This window comes from Alnus glutinosa, chromosome 8, assembly GCF_958979055.1.
Source record: "Alnus glutinosa chromosome 8, dhAlnGlut1.1, whole genome shotgun sequence".
NCBI classification, from domain to species: Eukaryota; Viridiplantae; Streptophyta; class Magnoliopsida; order Fagales; family Betulaceae; genus Alnus; species Alnus glutinosa.
The window spans coordinates 7,274,725-7,297,344 of record NC_084893.1 but is presented as its reverse complement, the minus strand read 5'-3'; the positions used below and the strand labels follow the sequence as shown (position 1 = coordinate 7,297,344).

The 22,620-nt window shown below is 36.8% G+C and overlaps 3 protein-coding genes and 1 non-coding gene across 4 annotated transcripts; 2 read left to right on the top strand and 2 right to left on the bottom strand.

The window, feature by feature from the left end:
* The first annotated feature begins 276 nt into the window (after positions 1 to 276).
* LOC133875999 (phenylacetaldehyde oxime monooxygenase CYP71AN24-like) lies at positions 277 to 2,756 on the top strand. The gene is made up of 2 exons (XM_062314295.1): positions 277 to 1,209; positions 2,070 to 2,756. The coding sequence occupies exons 1-2, from the start codon at positions 322 to 324 to the stop codon at positions 2,679 to 2,681; spliced, it is 1,500 nt and encodes a 499-aa protein (XP_062170279.1). The 5' UTR covers positions 277 to 321; the 3' UTR covers positions 2,682 to 2,756.
* A 6,646-nt stretch (positions 2,757 to 9,402) lies between these two features.
* On the bottom strand, positions 9,403 to 10,165 carry LOC133875595 (uncharacterized). Its single transcript, XM_062313770.1, has one exon. The coding sequence runs from the start codon at positions 10,063 to 10,065 to the stop codon at positions 9,631 to 9,633; it is 435 nt and encodes a 144-aa protein (XP_062169754.1). The 5' UTR covers positions 10,066 to 10,165; the 3' UTR covers positions 9,403 to 9,630.
* Positions 10,166 to 10,200: 35 nt separating this feature from the next.
* Positions 10,201 to 10,272, bottom strand: TRNAT-UGU (transfer RNA threonine (anticodon UGU)). The gene has a single exon. It is a non-coding gene; the product is annotated as a tRNA-Thr (tRNA).
* Positions 10,273 to 15,542: 5,270 nt separating this feature from the next.
* Positions 15,543 to 17,531, top strand: LOC133875708 (protein MHF2 homolog). The gene is made up of 6 exons (XM_062313915.1): positions 15,543 to 15,716; positions 15,833 to 15,881; positions 15,970 to 16,010; positions 16,738 to 16,777; positions 16,931 to 16,984; positions 17,095 to 17,531. Exons 1-6 carry the CDS (start codon positions 15,690 to 15,692, stop codon positions 17,196 to 17,198), a joined length of 315 nt encoding a protein of 104 aa, XP_062169899.1. The 5' UTR covers positions 15,543 to 15,689; the 3' UTR covers positions 17,199 to 17,531.
* The last annotated feature ends 5,089 nt before the right edge of the window (positions 17,532 to 22,620 follow it).

The window sequence follows — 22,620 nt, the reverse complement described above, 5'->3', positions numbered from 1 at the left end:
CTACATATTGGTTTTATTTCCTAATTACCGGTAAGTTTTATAGAGGAATAATTAAGTATTTTTACTTTCTAGGGAGGGTAGGGGAGGGGAGAGGACACACAATGGATGGTCCAAGCATTTGTTACTCTTTATGAAATTGGTGTACAAAGTTGAAAGAATTAATTATGAGTAATTAGGCTGTACATTGCTACATGCCATATATATAGATGGTAATCGAGAGACCAATTAAGTAATCAACAACCCCATATATATATATATGTTCTTCATGAGCAGGCTTGTTAGTTAATTTCATGCGTAGAAGTAGCTGCAGCAAGAGCAAAAATGTCTCTGCACCCAATATTGCTCGTTTTCCTTCTTTTCCTCTCTTTCGCCCTTATATTGCGTAAGCGCGCTAGAGGTGGCAATCTCCGTTTACCTCCATCCCCACCAAAGCTACCGATAATTGGCAACCTGCATCAGATAGGGACACTCCCCCACCGTTCTTTCCAAGCACTCTCCAAAAAGTATGGTCCCATAATGCTCTTACATTTGGGCAGTGTTCCAAGTCTTGTGGTTTCTTCACCAGAAATAGTGAAAGAAATGCTCAAGACCCATGATATCATCTTCTCAAATCGCGCAAGACCAATGTCTGTAGACATCATCCTCAACGGACAAGAAGACTTGGCATTTTCACCATACGGTGAGTACTGGAGACAGCTGAGGAAGCTTTGCGTTCAAGAGCTTCTTAGCCTTCACAGAGTGCAGTCGCTTCAGTTCCAGAGGGACGAAGAAGTTGACAGGTTGGTGAAGAAGATACGCCGTTCAAGTCTACAAGGGGAAACGGTTAATTTAAGTGAGTTGCTGCTTGATGTCACAAACGACATGGTGTGCAGAGCTGTTATTGGAGAAAGGTGCGAAGGAGAAGATGGTAAGAGCAAATGGGGGGAGATGTCGAGGAAGATACTGTTGGCATTTCCAGCTTTTAGTTTTAGAGACTATTTTCCCAATCTTGGATGGATGGATAACCTTACAGGCTTCACGGGGACACTGACTAGGACTTCCAAAGAGGTAGATGCGTTTTTTGAACAGGTGATTGAGAAGCGCAGAGTGTTGTTAACAGATGGTAGCCTCTCTAGTAAGAGAAATTTTATAGATATTCTCCTCCACCTTAAAGAAACTGGCCTCCATGGCTTTGATCTCAGTTACGGCAGGATCAAAGCAATCCTACTGGTCTCTCTCTCTCTCTCCCTCTCTCTCTCTCTCTCCCTCTACTTAACACATACATATTTAAACGCATGCGTGCACAGTAGGGTGTACTTACGGATGCGGATTCAATTATTTACAATATTTTCAACCGCATCCGTAAAATGCAGATATCACTTTTACACACGTTTTTTTTGCATCCATATCCGCACCATGTTTTTACTACTGCACCTGTGCAATTATTAAATGTACTTATTATCCACTATTCGCATATTAGGTAATGAGCTTATTTTAGTCTTTTAGGCCTTCTTTTGGTTTATATTAAGGCCTATTTTAAATGATTTTGAAAATAATTCAGGTCTGTTTTTAGTGTTTTAGGCTTCTTTTTTTTTTTTTTTTTTTTTTTTTTTTTTTTTTTTTAACCATAATCTTTTGAAAATATATTAATTTCACATTACTTTTGTCTTTTTTCTCAAGTGTTATGCGAGAAAGCAACATATATATCTAACCAAATTAATGTAAACATAATCTATATAATTCAAAACGTTATTTTGGTATTAAACATCAAAACAATTATATATATATATATATATATATACATATATAAGGTATGCGGATAGTGACTTTTGTTAACCGCATCTGCATGTGCGAATATATCTAACCAAACTAATGTAAACATAATCTATACTTAATCCAAAACAACGTCATTTTGGTAAATATATATATATATATATATATAAGGTATATGGATAGTAGCTTTTGTTAATCACATTTACATGTGCGGATAATGGATGCGGACAAATAGTATTTGGCCGCATGTACACCCTTAATGCACAGGGTACACAAAATATTCGGTAAATGAAGCAATCTTTTTGTATCTATCTCAGGACATGTTTGTGGGATCAACGGATACTTCTGTAACAACAATGGATTGGGTAATGACAGAGCTCATGAAAAACCCAAAAGTCATGAAGAAAGTGCAAAAAGAGGTGAGACAAGTGGTGGGAAAGAAATCAAAGGTAGATGTGAATGACGTGAATAAAATGGGCTACTTAAAATGTGTGATTAAGGAGACGCTTAGACTACATGCTCCTGTGCCTCTCTTGATTCCCCGAGAAACATCTGCAACTGCTACACTAGGAGGCTATGATATTCCTCACAAAGCAAGGGTATACATCAACGTATGGGGCATTCAAAGGGACCCCAAAGTTTGGCCAAATGCGGAGGATTTTATCCCGGAGAGATTCGAGAATGACAACGCAGTAGATTCTCTAGACCAAGACTTCCATTTTTTTCCGTTCGGCGGTGGGAGAAGGATCTGCGCCGGCATGTCATTTGCACAAGCAACAATTGAATATGTGACGGCCAATCTCTTGTACTGGTTCAATTGGGAGTTGCCTACCGGAGTAACTGGGAAGGACTTGGACATGAGCGAGGCCTTTGGGCTAACTATTCTCAAGGAAGCTCCTCTCTGTCTTTTGCCAATTGAATATATATAGCAGTCGAATAAACGCCGCCTTGTGCCCGGTGAGGGATAGAAGTACTCATAAATAAAAAATAAATATTTCATTTTATTCTCTTTTATTCATCTCCGTATAGGAGATGTGTAAATTCATCATTGAAATAGTAAAACCTACATGTAGGCCAGTTTCACAGATTCAATGATAGATTTGCAAGAAATGTAAAAAAAGGTGATACCAAATTACATTTCTAAATTATATTATATATATATATATATATGGCTTATAGTATTACTCTTTTTTTCTTTTTTGTAATGGGTGTGATTTTCCGTAGAGGATTTTGAACCCCCATGTACTTCTTGAACATATGCATGTGATGCATTTCTCTTTCTTTTATTTTTTTTCGCACCTTCAATTGGCATATGCAATGAGTTTTATTTTTGGAGAAATAAATATATATAAATAAGATATTATAAGAACTAATTACTTCTGCTAACTTTAAGAGTAATATTTCGTACGCACACTTTATATACAAAGTCCTACGTGTCACTTTGTTTTGAAAAAATAAAAAAATTAAAACAAAATGCCACATAGAGCACTCCCATCAGACTCCCTAAAATGGTTCCCTTCCCTATATTTAGGGAAAATTTTATAAGAAAAAAAAAAAAAAAAAAAAAAAAAAAAAAAAAAACCTCCAACAAACACCCTAAATTTACATGATCTTCTTGAGAATCTACAGTAACCATGTAAATATACATGGTTACTGTAGATTCTCAACCTAATATTTTAATAAATAAGAAAACCATCTTTCTCTCCTCTCTCCTTCCACCTTCCTCGTGCTCCATCATCTCCACCCCGCCAAAGCTCAAACTCGATCAAAATAAAAAATTTCTTCAAACCCGGTAAAGCCCCAAGCCTCATGATCACCAGAAATTTCATAGTTCAAAATTCCACCGAAATTTCACAGTTTGAAATGTCCAAAATTCCACCAGAAATTTCCTCTTGTTTTACTAGAAGTTCGCACCTCAAGCCACCAAAATCGCGCCCTCAACTTCAACGGCGTCGACCCAAATTCACGCATCGGAGATCAGACCTTCCTCTCACTGCGTTTCTTTCTGATTTGATCTCTCTCCCTCAAGCTCTCTCTCTCTCTCTCTCTCTCAATCTCTCTCCCGAGTTCTCTCACTCTACTTGTTTTGAGTCATAGAGAAGAGAGGAAGGAAAGATCGAGAAGATGAAGAAAGGGAAAAGAAAAGATGAGAAGAGGAAAAGAAGAGGGGTGGTGGTGGGTTTTGAGAGAGATAGGACGGAGATAACAAGAGAGGAGGGAAGAAAAAAATGAATAAAAAAATAAAAGTAGGAAAAAGAAAAAAATAATAATAAAATAAGAGCAAAAACTAGTACTTAATTGATATAGGAAAAATTAAGGGAATCTATTGTGGGGTGTTTTTTTTATAGGGAAGCAAAAAATAGTTTTGTTCCCTAAATATAGGAAAAATAGTTGGGAAACTGATGGTAGTGCTCTAAGACTTTGTATACAAAGTGTATGTAAGAAACATTACTCTAACTTTAAACTTCATTACTCGAGTACAAATTATTAAAATGTTTCTCTTTCTTCTTTTTTTTTTTTAAATAAATAACTAATAATAATTGCGCTTCAACACTCGAGCCCATATATAAAAAACGGGTATCAACCGTCAATTATAGCTTTTAATAACCGTTAAATGCTGTTTATAAAATAACTACTAACTGCCTAAGCAGAATAGTTGCAATTGTTTAAATCTAAACCGCCTTAGGCAGTTGCGGTTAACGGTTAGAGCCAATAACTTCTAACCGTAACCACTTGTACAGGCCTAAAAAAAACATAATGGAGTTCAAAAAAACACCCATTTTACTTTTAAATTTTTATTTTATTGCATCTAACAATGTAGATGATTCTACGTTATTTAAAACTTTAAATGGCGTGATAAAATATACATTCTTAGATCCGTAAAATCTAATATAGACCATACTCGAATTGACAGACCCAATTTTGATGCAATCTGAACAACAAAACCACTCTTGAGCACACAAATGCAAATTTCCTCCTCTAGACCCACGGACGATTAAGGTCCAAGCTATTTTATCCTTATGCTTAGGTCACACTCGACATGTTTCTTAGGTCCAAGCTGTTCATCTAGGCTAAAAGGTTATCATAAATTTTATCTCATTGTCACATCTGCCTTTAGATCAACCATTGTTAAAAAAAGAAAAGAAAATAAAAAATATAAAGGTTGTAGAATTTAGAGTTACTCTTTATATAGTTAGCAAAGTACTGAAAGATTCACTTACATAAGCGAGCTAGGTTAATCAACAAAGGCAACTAAAAAATATGTGCGGATAGTGGATGCGGACAGTTAGTATTTGGCCACATGTACACCCTTAATGCACAGGGTACACAAAATATTTGCTAAATGAAGCTATCTTTTTGAATCTATCTCAGGACATGTTTGTGGGATCAACGTATACTTCTGTAACAGCAATGGATTGGGTAATGACAGAGATCATGAAAAACCCAAAAGTCATGAAGAAAGTGCAAAAAGTGGTGAGACAAGTGGTGGGAAAGAAATCAAAGGTAGATGTGAATGACGTGAATAAAATGGGCTACTTAAAATGTGTGATTAAGGAGACGCTTAGACTACATGCTCCTATGCCTCTCTTGATTCCCCGAGAAACATCTGCAACTGCTACACTAGGAGGCTATGATATTCCTCACAAAGCAAGGCAACTAAAATACATTATAGTTACCTGTCACTAAATTTAAGGTGAAAACTAAAGATAGTGACTATGAATCCGAAAGCCCAGTGGTTCCATTTCCATGACAATTTTTAGCTGTTGATTATTTTTTTTTTCCCACATGCCTTTTCTTACCAACCACACAAAAAGATTTCAACGTTTCCTTATTTCCCTCTCTCTCTTTCTTTTCTTCCCCAAGTAGAAGAAGACGGGAAAAAAAATAAAAGAAAATAAAAGAAAAGGTGTTCACAAAGTGTGTATATAATTATTTTTCCTAGAATTTCAACTCTTTTTCTCTGTTTTCTAAACAACCAAAAAGAATATTTTTGAACAACAAAGATGTGATAAGTGAAAATAACAGTGAAAAATAGAGCTAGATCAGAACGCCAAAAAAAAAAAAACAACAAAAACAAAAACAAGAATATCCAAAATTGAAAACCATAAAAATATAGAGGCTCAGGTTTTGGCTAGTCTGAGACAAGGAAAAGAGGAGGAATTGCCATGGCTGCGACGAAGCGCTGGAGGTACAAGTGGAAAAAGGACAAACAATCACTTTTTCACCTAGAGCCACTGAGTCGAGTCGCCATGCCAAGAAACGTACCGTCCTTTTCTCTCAGTCTGATTTCACAAACTAAAAGCATCATCGCCGGCTCATTACATTAGGTTTTGAAGAATAAGATGATGATGATGATGATGAAGATGAAGAAGAAGAAGAAGAAGAGTGATGGATAGAATCATGGCTCCGCAGGGCATTCAGAGAAATGAGGGGTCTCTTTCTCTGAGAGCAGAGCCTCATTCCTAACCCAATTTACTCTTAAATGTAGTAAATGTCCCATTACTCAAAAGAGAGATAGAGGCTCAGATTTGCCTTTTCTCAGACAAAAGAGAAAGGGCACTCGCCATGGCTGCAACAAGGAACCGCCTGTGAAAAAGGGCTTAGCAGTCATTGTTTACACAGGAGGCTCAGAGTCGCCCCGCCAAGAAACGGTGCCGTCTCCCAGCATCTGGTTTACATGCTGAAAACATCATCACCGCCTCGTGGCCATTCCATCTAACCTAAGAACTATTCCTACGACCCTCCTGATATTTTACTACTGAGTTTAGTTAAAGCCAACCAATACAATAACAGAAGAAACTTGCATGGTATAAAAACCAGAGACAGGAAGGAAATCAAAGTTCAACTTCTCTCTCAGCTGACCCGAGACTAACCATAGTCAAAGCAAGTTCTCTCTCCTACTAAGCTTCCACATAGTCCATATAAGCTGGCCCAGCTGGGAGTGGCTCACCTCCCATTAGAACGCCTCCCATATCCTCTCATTATAACATGGATGTAAATAAAACATGTGTCTAAAATCACATCAAATTATGTTTTGCTGCATCCCTCCCGCAAAATAAAGCCAAACTAACAACTGTGTATCGTCTCAATGATTTTAGGAGTACAACTGCCATACCCATTGCCTCTGACCCCCCAAAAAAAAAACTTTCTCTTCCTTTTTTAATTCAACATTTGCTATTTGACTTTTTTGCAATCAAAAACTTGGGTCTCCTCAGTCCTCTGTCACTGAAGACAGAATTTTCTTTTCAACATTATCAAATCCCATGAAAACTGGGGTAGTCTCTCAGCAAGCAACAGGCAATGAAGTCTCAGAACTCTCTGGATGCCGTGGGTGGGGCCACCGCTGGCTCTGACATACAAATGGTGGACATCAACTAGCCCAGTAGAACTCCAAGATGCTATCTTGTTAATGTCGTTAGTTTGGCTTTATTTAGTGGAGAAGATGTGGCAAAGAAATGATCATCACATCTAGTCTTGGACAAGTGCTCTATATCCCCATATATAACCAGAGGATATGGGAGGCTTTCTAATGGGAGGTGAGCCGTTCCCATATAAGGTGAGTAGAAAACACAAAAGAACTTCTTGTGCATTTGTAAATGTAATCCAGACTAGATTCAGAAGCAGTCCTTTGTGATGCATCAATGAAGCATAGAAACCAGAAATGCAAAAGGTCTACAGTGAACTCAAAGGTGGCGGTACATACTTCTGCTATAAACATACATTTCAAATTTGGTTTCACCAACCTTTATGAAACGAGCAAGTTATTTCATACCAACAAATGAATTTTTATTTATTTATTTTTTTTTTATAAGTAATAAGCCAATCTCATTAAAAAGCGTGAAAACAAATTAAAAAACTACACAATGTAAATGTGATTTTGGAAGCAAAAATAGCATGGTTACTAAAGAACAAAGCTAAAGAAGAGAAGGAAGAGAGAAGCTCACAATATGGGAGTTTCATATACAAGGAAACCAAATTGACTCCGTTCAGACACGAATTTCAAAAGGTCAAGTATTCCCTTTACCCTGCCAAACCCTTTCTTGGAATGCATGAAAAACACGACTGCAAAAAAATCATTCCAGTTCCACCCATGTTAAAGAAAAGTTATGACTGATAGCATTCCAGTCTGAAAACCATGCATGCTGAAATTAAGGCAATGCAATATAACAATACTTTGTCGAACAGTCTTAAAATGCCGAAGAACTCTGCACATGAGATCGCCAAAAGTAATTCTTATAAAGGTTCTAAGACAGGTACTCCCCCCCACCCCCCCCCCCCCCCCCCCCCCAAAAAAAAAAAAAAACAACAACAACACAGACATTCTATCACAGGTAACAGATATGGAAACAACAAGATCTAGTGGAATAGTCTGGCTCAAGACACAATTGCCAACAAGCTAAATATTGATATATGATGAGATTTAAAATAATAATAATTTGAACAAGCCCAAACTAAAGCACAAATCTTTGAGGCAAGAAAATAGCCTGGGAAGTCACAAAAATTTTAAACTAACAAACAAAATTCAAAGTCCATGACACACCCCAAGTAAAAAGTTGTCACAAGCACGCAATCAACCTCATTATAGATTAATTTTGTAACTACATTTCCCTTTTAAGTGGCAAAACATAAAGCCAAACCATATATAACTTACCCATTTGGGTGCATGTAACCAGAACTGTCTATCACCTCTTATCTAAAACTGCACATTCAAGACTTTCAAGCTAGCATTTTCTTCCATTGCTACCTCAAGTCGCTTCCATTTAGATGTTCCACCCATCCATACAACTCTTCCCATCAGAATTATATCAATACTCCTCAGTGAAGTAAGTAGTCTTGGTTGCAAATGGCAAACACATCTCAACTAATTCTTTCTCATTGTGCCCGAGACTGGTGCAACATCTACTATATCACAAATGCATATATATATATATATATATATATATATATATATATATATATATATATATATATATATATATATATATATTCTAAAACTAAGAATACCTTTCTCGTCCTGTCAATTGTCCTCACAACACCCTTATTTAGTTATGTGCATTAGATTGACAAGTTGTTCAGCAATGTGCACACATATATTCTCTTACAGGAAACATGGCTGCCAACAATTTGTAGGAGATATTAGAGAACCATATAATAACAAATATTAAGTAGGACAAAATATGCAAAAGAGGGAATTCTAATTCAGTTTTTTCGTTATTGGCTCAAGAAAAAAAAAAAAAAAAAAAAAAAAAAAAGGTGATCTTTCCAAAAAAGAGTTTGTATTGTGTTCAGCCGTTGCTCATTGGTCATTTGAGCTATTATAATTTAAAAATCATATGAAATAGTAGCTCTTAAAAATCTGCTAAGCTAAATGACATGCATTGATGCTGACATACAGTCATACACAATACAAACAGTACTTTAAACGGCCAGTCTCAAGCTGGGTTGAAGGACAAGGTTTGTGGCACATAGATGACCAACCTATAGCAGGTCACACCCTGTGAACATTACATGTAACAAGGAATTACCTGCATACAAATTTACGCTGCCCATTAGTAAAAAGGCTCAAAATCATATTCAAACTCAAACCGATGCGTTGTTTGAGGTAGACTACAATTTTATCAGCAATGATAATTATTTGAATTCGTAGACTTCCATACGAATATACCAAAAACATTAAATTAAACAAAGAAAGTGAAAAAGCAAGCAACTTTTGGATGGCAACACAAAAATGTTAGCTCCCAATTCTAAATTCAGTGATTCCCAAATGAAAAAAAAAAAAAACCCAAAAGAAAAATAAAGAATTATTAACAACTCCATTCCAAATCTCTACAGAGAGTGCACAATATATCTCAAAAATCCATCCTCATTCCTCACCGATCAGGCCCTAGCCTTGCGACGAAGGCGCTTCCTGAGCTTCTTGTACTTATGCTTGTTCATCTTCTTCTTCCTCTTCTTCTTCACACTGTCAGCCCAAATCCTCCTCGCATCACCATCATCCGGTTCGACCTCCTGGGCCTCGAGCACCCCAAAACGCTCAAACCCAGTTGAGGAAACGAGGTTTAAGCAATACCCGAATGGGAAACTGGGGAAGAATCGTATTGTTTGAACGGCTTCCACCTTTGCTTCGCTATTGGGACCCAAAAGAGGAACTGGGTCGTTCGCATATTCTTCTGGTTGTTTCGTTGTGGCGAGATGGGTTTGGTGGGGGATAAATGAGGGTGTGGGTTTTGGAAATAGTGGAGTGTTGAGGGTTGTGATGATGGTTCTTATAGAAGAAGTGTTTTTAGTCAGTTTGTGTACCAGGCTCGCCATTTTTGGGCGCTGAGGATGCAAAATGCGATTCTGGCCTCTGGGACTCTCGTTTGGAATTCGAACAAGAACAAGCTAAACGCTATGACAGTTACAACGGCGTCGTTTCAGTTGGAGAAAAACAAAGAAAAAATTAACTGCCCCCATGCAGGATCGAACTACAGACCTTCAGTTTACAAGACTGACGCTCTACCACTGAGCTATAGGGGCCGACTTGTGATGCTATTATATATTTATATATATATATACAAAACATATACATATAAATATAATATTATTTCAGATATACTAATTGCTTTAGGTATAATACACCTAATTGCCCTTGTTGGTTAACTGAATTCTCTGTTTGCTAACTTTTCTTGGAAAATAATCTCTATTTTGTTCTAGAAGATGGGCCGAAGATTTGTTGATTTGTTGCAAATTTTAAAAACTTTTAACTATGTTTAGTTAACTTAAGCTAAATTTGATGTGAGAAGAGTGATTTATAATTTGCCTTTTTGTATTCCTCTCAATATATATTCTGAATATAATTGTATAATTGAGTGAAAGAACAATGACTTGGAAGGTGTTGAATGAAGAGGAGAATGATCTATTAAAAATAAGGGTTAAATACCTTATTGGTACTTGAGTTTTATGTGTTTTTACATTTAGTACCTCAGTTTTGTTTTGTATCATAGGTGGTACATGAATTAAAGGTAAAAACCTATTTGGTACCTCTATTAGATTTTCTGTCCAAATTTTAACGACTCACCACGTGTCAACCGCACTACATAAAAAAAAAAAAATTAAAATCTTAAAAAAATGATTTAAAAATAATAAAATTAAAAAAAAAAAAAAAAGAGGGGCGGCTAAGCCACCCCCCTGGTAGGAAAAAAAAAATTATGGGTTTTGGCCCAAACCACCCCCAAAGGCAAACCCTCAATTTTCTTTTGAAGGATTTTGGCCCTTGGGGTGGCCGAACCACCCCCTAGGGTCACGAGAGTGGTTCGGCCACCCCCAAGGGCAAACCCTCAATTTTTTTTTGATGGGTTTTGGCCCTTGGGGGTGGCCGAACCACCTCCTAGCGAGGGGGTGACTTAGCCACCCCTCCTCTTCTTTTTTTTCTTTTTTTTTTTTAACTTTTTTCAATTTTTTTTAAAATTTTATTATTTTTAATCATTTTTTTAAGATTTTAATTTTTAATTTTTAATTTTTAAGGTTGACAAGTGGCGAATCGTTAAAATTTGGACGGAAAATGTAACAGAAGTACCAAATAGGTTTTTACCCCTAATTCAGGTACTACTAGGGCTGGCAATTTTGACACGACCCGATAATCCGACACGAACACGACACGAAATTAGCGGGTTTGGATTTATCTTAAACGGGTTTGGGTCTTAAACGGGTCGACCCGTTTATGACACGTTTATCTTGGCTTGGCGGGTCGTGTCGCGGGTCACCCGCGGGTGACCCGCCAGACACGATTAGGTTTTTAAATTTTATTTTATTTTATTTTATTTTATTTTATTTAAGAGAGTCAAAATTCCAAGTCAATACTTAAAATCTTGTATTATTAATATTTTAGTAAACGACTAATAATTCTCCGAGCTTGACTTGATATATATTTATAGTAAAAATTTAGCATCTCTAAATCTACTCAATATTTTATCTTATTCCTCTAAATAAAAAGTGTATGAATTATATGCTAAAGAAGAATAAAGCTTCATATTAATACAATGATTAAGCATCTAGATACTTAGATACAATGGTAATGTATGATTTACGATTCTAAGTATCTAACAATTATTAGTCTTACTTATATACAATAATTAGGTATATAGATTACATACGTAAGTATGAATTCACATTAATCATATGATATAATTACAATTCCGACACATAATCATATTATTCATATAAAATGATAATGTGGTTCATATAATCAAAAAAAATAAATCATAATTAATATAAGACCATATGATTATATAATAATTATAATTGTTAATGTTATTGAACTTAATATATGTTAGTTAATATTTATATTGACTATTGTTATATTTTTCATCATTATATACTTAAGAATCGTTAGATCACATTTTAAGATTTAAGATCAAATGATAATACATTTTTGTTTGAGATCATATAATAATACTTAGATAATATAAAACAATTATTAAATCTATATTAAGTATGTAAGTATCTAAATTATTAATTGTTGTATCATAATTCATAAATATATAATTAGAAAATAAGCTATAAGTTTGAGTTCACACAATCACATTAATATAAGTATGTGTCACATAATCACAAATTAAGCTATGGACATTAAACAATTAAGTATGTGCTCAAAGTCCTAAACTATTAGTTGCATTATCTCTTTATGACTTTAAGTCTTGAATTTTTAAAATTTCAAGACAAAACTATAAGGGAACAAAAATATCCTTTAATGAAACAATTTAAGATTAATTTTCAAAATTCAAACTTTGCATTAAATTCCACCTAAATTTCTATAAGTTTCCTATAATTATTATTAAGCATATAATTATGTAAACAAAGTTTTTCTCTCTCTCTCTCTCTTTTTTTTTTTCAAAAAAAAAAAAGAGTTTCAACCGGTTTTTTATTTTTTATTTTGTTAGCTTTAGCTTTGAAACGGTTCGTTTTAGGAGTCATGAGTGTTTTTTTTTTGTTTTAATTAAATTATATATCTATTAATTCAATGTTATAGATTTTTTTTTTTTTTTTTTTAAATTTTTTCTACGCATTATTGGAAAGTTCTCAACTGTGTGATTATTTTCTATTCAATCGCAGTTGTTTAATTTTTATGGTGGGTTATAGTTGTAACGCACAGTTCAGACAAGAATTTTTATGGTGTTTCTCACACACAAGTCATTCATCTGATCCAAATTTATTATATTGAGTGCTAGTAATGGTACTATAACTTTAACTATAAGTTTTTAATAAATTGATGCAGTAGTCATCATAGCATTTACTACTTCAACCACTAAAAAATTATATAAAAAATGTTTGAGTTACTATAAATTTTAATACAAAGTCATTTACAAATGAATATGACAATTTGTAATTAGTAAAATAATTAAGAATGTATGATTAACAAATTAATGGCTATAATTATTTCAAACTATATAAGAAAATAAATCAGTATCTAATATTGTGTATAACAAATGGCAAGAAATTTCAATAGAAAATTTTGATATCAGACTAATAAGTCAAATATCTAAAATATATTATTCTAACATTATTCTAACTGTGCTTATTTAGTTTAGTAGTCTTGTTGAGTTGGTTAATTAATCGTGCTAAAGCATGAAGAGAAATTGACCCATTTTAGTTAATTATAATTTATAGCGGCAGAATCAGAGAATCTATTCAAATAGAATTGCCTTGGTTTAGTTATATAACTTATATCCCAATTAGTTATTTTTTTCCTAGTTTTGAAAATGCATCGGTTACAGTGTTACAACTTACACCCTATCAGTGGCTCAGTGCTATCACGCGTGGTTTACTGAATTCGCCCCCGGTTTTGCTTCTTTTTTTTGTGTCTTTTGAGAACTCGGCAGAGGCACAGTCCCAATGCACGCACGTCGCACGACGTCTGCTGCTCCAAAAATAACGTTTCATTCCTTAATTTTCTAGGCCGTGCGATCTTCTGTTGGTGAATCTGAACCGTTGATTTCGAGATTAATTGCATACAGCTGTAACCAACTATCCGGTTTGTCCTACCCCGAGAAAACATACGGTGTAACTGGTGCTTAAATTAATTGTGTACTCACTCTCACTAAATTTGATCCAACTTTAATTTCTATATATCATGAAATTGATTATATAATTAACGGTTATGATCATAAGTAGCTCTGATTTCAGCTGTATATTGGCGTAGAGAATTATTCTCAGCCATCAACCACAACTCTTAGCAGTTAGCAGTCACTTCCCCTCATTTACGCAAACACGAAACCACTCATCAGCCATGCGCCCCAAACATTCAGAGACTCACAACCTATCAATAATTCAATATCTTCTCCAACTCTGAACTCTCCAATCCACTCCAGAAAAACAATTTTCCTCTCCCCTTGTGCTTCTAAATCTAATATTCCATTTAGACAAACACCCTATGAATTTCTCCTTACTCATAACTCCTTGGCCCTTGCGTAGCTATTAAGTTCTCCATTGCCGAAGGCCACCATGGATTCATTATAGAAGTGAGTGCCGGTGACGAAGATAAAAGTCATTGGAGCATATCTACCTCCACTCGCTGCCCATCAAGGAGTGCCACATCGTGCACCAGATCAGCAGATCGTGATTTCACGGGTCGTGTCGGGTGACCCGTGAAATAAACGTGTTCGTGTCGTATCTGGAGCCCCGACCCGTTAACATAAACGAGTCGTGTTTGGGTCTAGTTTAAACGGGTCACGGGTCTTAACGGGTCGTAAACGGGTCGTGTCGGGTACCCGTTTTGCCGGCCCTAGGTACTACCTATGATACAAAACAAAACTGAGGTACTAAATTTAAAAACACGTAAAACTTAGGTACTAATAGAGTATTTAACCCTAAAAATAAAAAAGAAAGAGGAGAATACTCACTGTATGGGACTATCACTATGGTACATTAGGAATATGCTCACCCAAAAATACATTTTATGTTGTTTTCATTCTTTTGAAAAAAAATCGAGTCGTTCGGATCGTGTCAACCTAGCATGACCCGTTAGCTTAATGGGTCAATTGTGTCATGTCGTGTGATTCGGCTTAGAAACGTGTCGTGTTTGAGTTTCATGCGCTAACCTATTTAACTAATCGTGTCGGGTTCAGGTTGGTATAAACGAGTTGGTGGGTTAAACCAAACCCGACACACTAACCCTTGCCAACCCTTAAACAATTACTAAGAAGTGATATGCACACTTTGAAGAACATCTTCTTAACTACTTCAATAATAAGACCAAACTTTTCCTGATGTTAAAATAAATAAAATTTTGTCATATTATAATTAGGATTGTAAATAAGCAAGTTCATTCGACAATTTATTCGTATAAATTTAACTTGAATTTTGTTCATGAAAGTAGAAATCCACTCAATTATTAAATGAAACATATCTGAATAAGTTTAACTTGACTCGATAAACGCTCGCGAGCCTTGGCCTTTACTCGTATAAAGTTTGGGTCTACTCGTTAACTCGACTAGTGATTGGGCTAGCTTGTATAAAGTTTGGCTCGACTTGTTAGCCCGACTCGATTAACTTTTGAGAATTTAGTTCGTATAAAGTTTGGCTTGATTCAATTAATATTTGTAAATATAACTCGTGAAAAGTTAGAATAGTTATCTCATTCATATATTAATGTATATAAACAAATATATATTTATATATTAATAAAAATTGGTCATATAAATTTAAGTATGTATATTAGTAATTATGTAATAGATGTTATAGGGGTAGTTTAATATTTTATGTTGTATGATTGAATGGGACATGGTAGATTACTTAGATTAGATGTTTCATCAACTTTTTTTTACCTTAAGTTCGCGCGCGGATTGGAACGAAAGACGAAAGCGTAAAAGCCTAGAGCCTAGAGCCCAGAGGTCGAGTCCCAGTGACATTTTTCAATAATATCTTCCTCTCGTCTTTGTAGCTCGTTCTAGCTTCTAATGGAGGACGAGACCACCTTCGATCATGTACAAACCCTAATTGTTCCACCTATTATTTCATTTCCATATTTGAATTTCAGTACAAATTTGTGTATCTGAGTCGACTCTTTTCGTCTGGTTAATAAATTTTGGTGTACGCTCAGGATCTGATTCATGCCATTTTCAAGCTCGTGTGGACCAGAAGAGCCCTCGGTTTCCGACTCTCTCTCTCCCATTTCTCCCTTCTCCATTTTTTTTTTCTCTCTTTGAATCTTATTCGGCTCTTCGTGTCCATTTGCAGAGCGACAAAGAAATGAAGGCGCCGATGCTTTGGATTTCCAGGTATATTATTCCTTCTCAGTTTCTCACAATGTTTTTTAGTCTTTCAACTTGATTTCGAATTCCAATTATTTCTATGGCAATTAAGATTCGCAGCTGAAAATTGCATTTTCTCTCTCAATGTTCAATGTCTTTTTATGCAAATTTTCCGGTTAAGAATTGTGTCATTATCTGGGAGATTCACTTTGGGGAGTCTTGTAATGGGACTATGATATAACATAATGGAATACGATTCAACTCACGAAGCTTGAGCTAACGGGTTTGAATCCAATTATATTATATTACCCATTAACCACGTATACTTATACATGTTTCCAATTTGAGACTTGATCTTTGTTTCACGCACTTGTATATATTCAACAGTCACTTTCATTCGAATCTCATTTACGGCTACGGTTATTTTTTTTTTCTAAAAAAAAAGTATTTGGAAATTATGTATTGAGAGGAAAAAGAAGAGGAAAATATGTGTTAAAGACAAACCAATCGGTTGCGAGAATGAGTCAGGTTGACACTTGTGTCAAAAATGGTAGGTAAAAGTTTAATTCTAATTAGAAGTTATTTTGGTGCCTTAGAGAGAAATAATGTTAAATATAAAGCTCTACTATCTTCTCTAATTGAAGCACCTAATAGTTAATCTAAAGTACATTATTTAGCTTATCAGCTAAGTTCTTGCACCTTAAGCTCTTGATTTGCTGCTGAATTTTGAAGTTGTGTCTGTTTCGTTGGTCAGGTAGGAGCTGGAACATCCAAGAAGAATCGGCCGACTTATGGTATCTTACATCATTAATTACTTCATTCTATTTGTGGTTTTTTGCACTTTTAATGGATACAGCTTGTTGTTCATTGTGCATTAAGGTATAGGTTTAATTGTTACTGACATCATTTAAATTCTAGTTCTTTTCTCTTCAACTTTCTTCGTGCAGCCAATGCAAATGCACTAAAGCTGAGTTGTGAACTTCTCCGTGTCTTTATCACAGGTGTATCAAACTGAAATGAGAACTTAATGCTTAGTTAAGACTATGGATGTGGTTTAGTTTGAATTTCTATGTTCCAATATTTTCTCACAAAATCCTTCACCTTGATGCAGAGGCCGTGCAGCGTGCTGCTACAATTGCTGAAGCTGAGGGTGTTAGTAAAATTGAAGCAACTCATTTGGAGAGGATTCTCCCCCAGTTACTTCTGGATTTTTAATGTATTCCAGGGTATATAGCGGCTTCTGTCATTTTCACTTAAATGTTGGGCTCATACTTGAGCAAGGGTTCCTAGCGGTGTCCTGGCTGGCTGTGACTCATAGGTCCAGACAACGGCTATTGATTCCTATACATCCATATGGGTTTTATTCTGTTCGCTGCTTTCTAACCTCTTCAGATATTGCTGACTATAACCAGTGACTTTGTAAAAGACAATTCAATTTGAGACTGAAATGTAATACTTGAATACTAAATAAAGCACCTGATGCACTCCGTTTGTCGCATGGAAATAGATGGAGAACTGGCTTAATATCAAATCTAATTTTTTAGAGTATCATTATATTCAATTTGATATACTTTGTAGTCTACATTGATTCATCATCCACCAAACAAATTATGGTATGTGCACCTTCAATATTTTCATCCAGGAGTCATGATTGTTCCCCACTGTTCATGAGTTTGAGTTATAGTAGATTATTCCTTGACTACTGGTACAGATATATGTATCGCCATCAGTGGTATTAGCAACACTGCACCATACTTTGTGGAGTTAAAATGGTCCTCTGAGTTGGCATTACTTTGTCAGGTAAAAGACCGGCAGTTTTGTCTACTATCCGACAGGTTAATGCAGTTTGGATGCCCAGCTAAAAGAAAAAAAGAAAAAATGAAATGCTGGCCAGATTGGACTAACGCTGGTCAAGTTGAGCCTGGTTTTGAGCAATATATATCTGTACAGTACATATTTTATGATTAATATATCTGTACAGTAAATATAGGTTGTAAGATTCTTTTTGGGTGGTTTCTTTGAGATAATATCGCTTCCTTGAAGATAGCTTCCCTTGAGTTTGATTGTGCTCTTGTACAGAGTTAGTTTGATAGTACAAACAAAACTTTCCTATTCAATATAGCACTCGGTTTGGTATGTCTTGAGTTATGCCTAGAAGAGTTATCAATTTATTTGCCTGTTGGTAGAAGGATGGGAGGCCAAAGAGTGCTGCGGTTTGGAAGATAATGCCAATTTGCATTCTTTGGTGTGTTTGGAAGGAGAGAAATATTAGGTGTTTCGAAGACATGGAGAATTCCTTGGAAGATATTGTTGCTTCGTTCCTTCATATGCTGTATCTTTGAATGGTGGCCTTTTTGTCACCTTTGTCGATTAGCTATTCTGATTTTCTTGTTCGTTTTTCTTTGCCTTCTTAGGCGTTTCTTTCTGTATACTTCCAGGGTACTTAGGGGCGCCTTACGCTTTCAATAAAACTTTATTTACTTATCAAAAAAAAAAAATATAGCACTCAGTCCACATGAATGAAGAGAGGAAGTGTCTGAAATTACTTGAGGATATGAATTGAAATCTGGAAGCTGAGTATTAGCGCAAACAACTCTTCAACTGAGGACTCTTCTAAAGATGTAGAGTTAGTTTGTGATTCTAAAGATATAGAGTTAGATAAGAGTTAGATCTCTTCTATCTAGAGTTAGTTTGTGATAGAGTTAGAGATAGATATAAGTTAGATCTCTTCTATCTTATCAGAAGAGTGATGTGTTTAAATTATACTACTCGAGTCTCTAGAGTACACGGCTGTGTGGTTCAGTCCTAGTTGATGTATACTTGTATTCTCTCAGATTGTTCTATATATATTCAAGCTACTGCACTACAGAAAGGTAGGCAGCATTATACAAAATATTCTTAAATTGTATATGGTATCAGAGCCAATTTAAAGACCCGCGTCTGTGGCTACTCCAGTAAATTCCGGTTCTGAGGATAGTACCCAAACTTCCCCCCCGGTTTCCAACTCCACTGTCTCTCCCGCACCACCGGCTATTCAGAATGTTCATCATCATGTATCTCAGAAGTCAGTCAGGACAACTACCTCCTCTGGCAGTTTCTGATGGTCCCCTTTCTTGAGGGACAAAACCTCTATGGTTATGTCGATGGGACAAATCCCCGACCTCCCCAGCTCGTGGCCGACCCAACGTCTGGTCTGCTGGTTGCCAACCCCGGCTATCAAGCCTGGTATCATCAAGATCGGATGATCTTTAGTGCGATTATCTCCACGCTATCCGTCGAAGCTCTGCCGCACGTCATCGGTCTCTCCACTTCACGTGAAGTTTGGCTCACCTTGGAGACTCTTTTCTCCGCTCAATCACAATCAAGAATTATGCAGATCAAACTGCAATTGGCGACCCTCAAGAAAGGCGACAAACCCATCTCAGCCTACTTCCAAAAGGTGCAAGGTTTATCTCACCTTCTCGCGGCAATTGGCAAGCCCATTGAGGCTTCCGAATTGTCACTCACATCCTTGCTGGGCTCGGTGTCGAGTACAATCCTCTAGTCACATCTGTGACCACAAGGCAAGATTCCATATCCTTAAATGATTTATATGGTTATCTCTTATCCTTTGAGCTGTGTTTAGACCTCCATAAGTCTGCTGTGGATGTCAATATATCAACTGCCAATACTGCACAACGCCAGACTACTCCATCTCAAAGGAACACCCGTGGCAACCGCAACAATTTTTCACGCTGCAGAGGCCGAGGCCGTGGCCGTGGCCGAGGACCTCCTCAACAATTCTCCTCACAGCGTCCCACTTGCCAAGTTTGTCAAAAACAGGGTCATACCGCTACTTCATGCTGGTACTGCTTTGATCAAGACTACACGGCTGATTCTGCTCCTCTGAATGCCAATTTGGCATCTACTAATTCTGCTTCAGACTCTCAATGGTACCCTGATACTGGTGCAAATGTTCACCTCACCAATGACCTCTCCAACCTCAATTTACAGGCCGACAACTACACTGGACCTGATCAAATTCGAGTGGGCAATGGTCAAGGTTTGAAAATTTTACATTCTGGTCATGGCATTTTACCTACACCTTGAACTGCTTTCAAATTACTTTCTCTATTTCATGTTCCTCAAATACAAAAGAATTTGATTTCTGTCAATCAATTCACTCGTGATAACCAGGTTTTTATTGAGTTTTATCCGTCTTATTTCTGTGTTAAGGACCTTCTATCTCGCAACTCCTCCTCCAAGGCCCGAGTAAGTCCGGACTTTATCCATGGCCCACCTATCAAGCTTCCTCCAAGTCTCCTGTTGCTTTCATTGGTGAAAAAGTTTCTTTGGACCAGTGGCATCTTCGATTGGGCCATCCCGCGTCTCCTATCACTAGTCAAGTTATCAAGTCAAATAAATTGCCCGTGACCTCCTCCAAGCTCTCTTCCATCTGCTCTCCATGTCAGCAGGGAAAAAGCCATCGTCTTCATTTTAGTAGCACTCCTTCTATTTCCAGCATTCCTTTACAATTGTTATTTCTTGATGTATGGGGCCCAGCTCCACAAACCTCTGTAAATAACAATCGTTTTTATTTAAGTATTGTCGATGATTTCAGTAAATACACATGGTTATATCCTCTTGAATCAAAATCTGCTATTTATCCTACTTTTCTTCGGTTCAAACAACTTGTTGAAACCTATTTTGGTACTAAAATTATCTTGGTCCAAAGTGACAATGGTGGTGAATTCAAACCTCTTCAAACTTCTCTAAATTCTATGGGAGTTTCCTACCGTCTCAGCTGCCCCTACACCCATCATCAAATGGGCTCTGTGGAACGCAAATATCGACACATTGTTGAGACTAGACTCTCCCTCCTCGCCACTGCAGCTGTTCCTTTTTCCCTATGGGACTCGACCTTTGAAACTGCCACCTATCTCATTAACAGGCTTCCATCCAAAGTCACACATCACAAATCTCCCTATGAATGCCTGTTCAACATATCACCCGATTATAAATTTCTCAAAATATTTGGATGTGAATGTTGGCCCTTCCTTCGTCCTTATAATTCCAACAAACTTGCCTTTCGATCCACCTCATGTGTCTTCATTGGTTATAGTAAAAATCACCTAGGGTACAAATGTCTTCATATTCCCTCTGGTAAAGTCTATATTGCTCGCCATGTTGTGTTCAATGAAATTAATTTTCCCTTCAAAATTTCCACTCCTATCATCTCCTTCTCAACTCCACCTGAGCCTCCAATTGTGTCTGTTCCTTTAATTCCTCCATCACCTCTTCCCGCTTCACATCATCATAATGAAGCTCCTCACAATCATTCCTTAGAGTTGTCTCCAAATATCTCAAATTCCCCAAATATTGACAATATCCAAGCTCTAATACCCTTAAACTCTCCCATTGATTCCGAGCCATCACATCCTCCCCGTGTTCATGCCATGACCACAAGATCTCAAAATAATATTTTCAAACCTTCGATCCTTACGGATGGTCGAATCAAGTATCCCACTCCTAAGGCTCTCACGGCCTCCCTAGCACTACATGAAGTTGAACCTACTTGCTTCACTCAAGCAAGTAAACATGCAGAATGGCGTACCGCAATGAATGAGGAATTTGATGCTCTACTTAAGAATGGAACTTGGTCTCTTGTCTCCCCTTCCCCAAACATGAATATAGTTGGCTGCAAATGGGTGTTCAAAATTAAAAGAAAGGCAAATGGGACAATTGAAAGGTACAAGGCACGTCTCGTGGCAAAGGGTTTTCATCAACAACCTGGAATTGATTTTGCTGAAACATATAGCCCTGTAGTTAAACCTATAACTATTAGAACTGTATTGGCACTTGCTGTCTCTGCAGGTTGGGCAATACATCAAGTTGATGTTAGCAATGCGTTTCTACATGGTCTTCTTCAAGAAACTGTTTATATGGCTCAGCCACGCGGTTTTCAGCATCCATTTTATCCCACGGTAGTTTGCAAGCTGCACAAGGCCTTATATGGCTTAAAACAAGCCCCACGTGCATGGTTTTCGCGCCTCAGTGCTAAACTTCTTGAACTCAAATTCCAAAGCTCCAAGGCTGACTCTTCATTGTTCACTTACAAAGCAACTGGTATTATCATTTTTGTGCTTATCTATGTAGACGATATCATCATCATCAGTTCCAACACAGCAGCTATTTCTCAACTTATAAGTGCTCTACACTCCTCCTTTGCTCTCAAAGACCTTGGACCTCTACATTACTTCTTGGGAGTTGAAGCTACTTGGCATAATGATGGTTTACATCTTTCTCAACAGCGCTACATTCATGATATTCTCACTAAGACAAATATGCTTCTTATCAAGTCTGTCTCTACTCCAATGTCCGCCTCTACAACTCTTAGTCGATTTGATGGTTCGACAATTACGGATACTACTCTATACCGCAGCACAGTCGGCTCTCTTCAGTATTTATCTCTTACTCGACCTGATATTGCTTTTGCGGTCAACAAAGTCTCACAGTTCATGCAAGATCCAAGGGATTCTCACTGGTCTGCAGTCATATGCATCCTGCGCTATTCGGAGTCTACAATTGATCATACCTTTTGCATTCACAAGCATTCTTCACGGCAGCTCACAGCCTACTCGGACTCTGACTGGGCTGG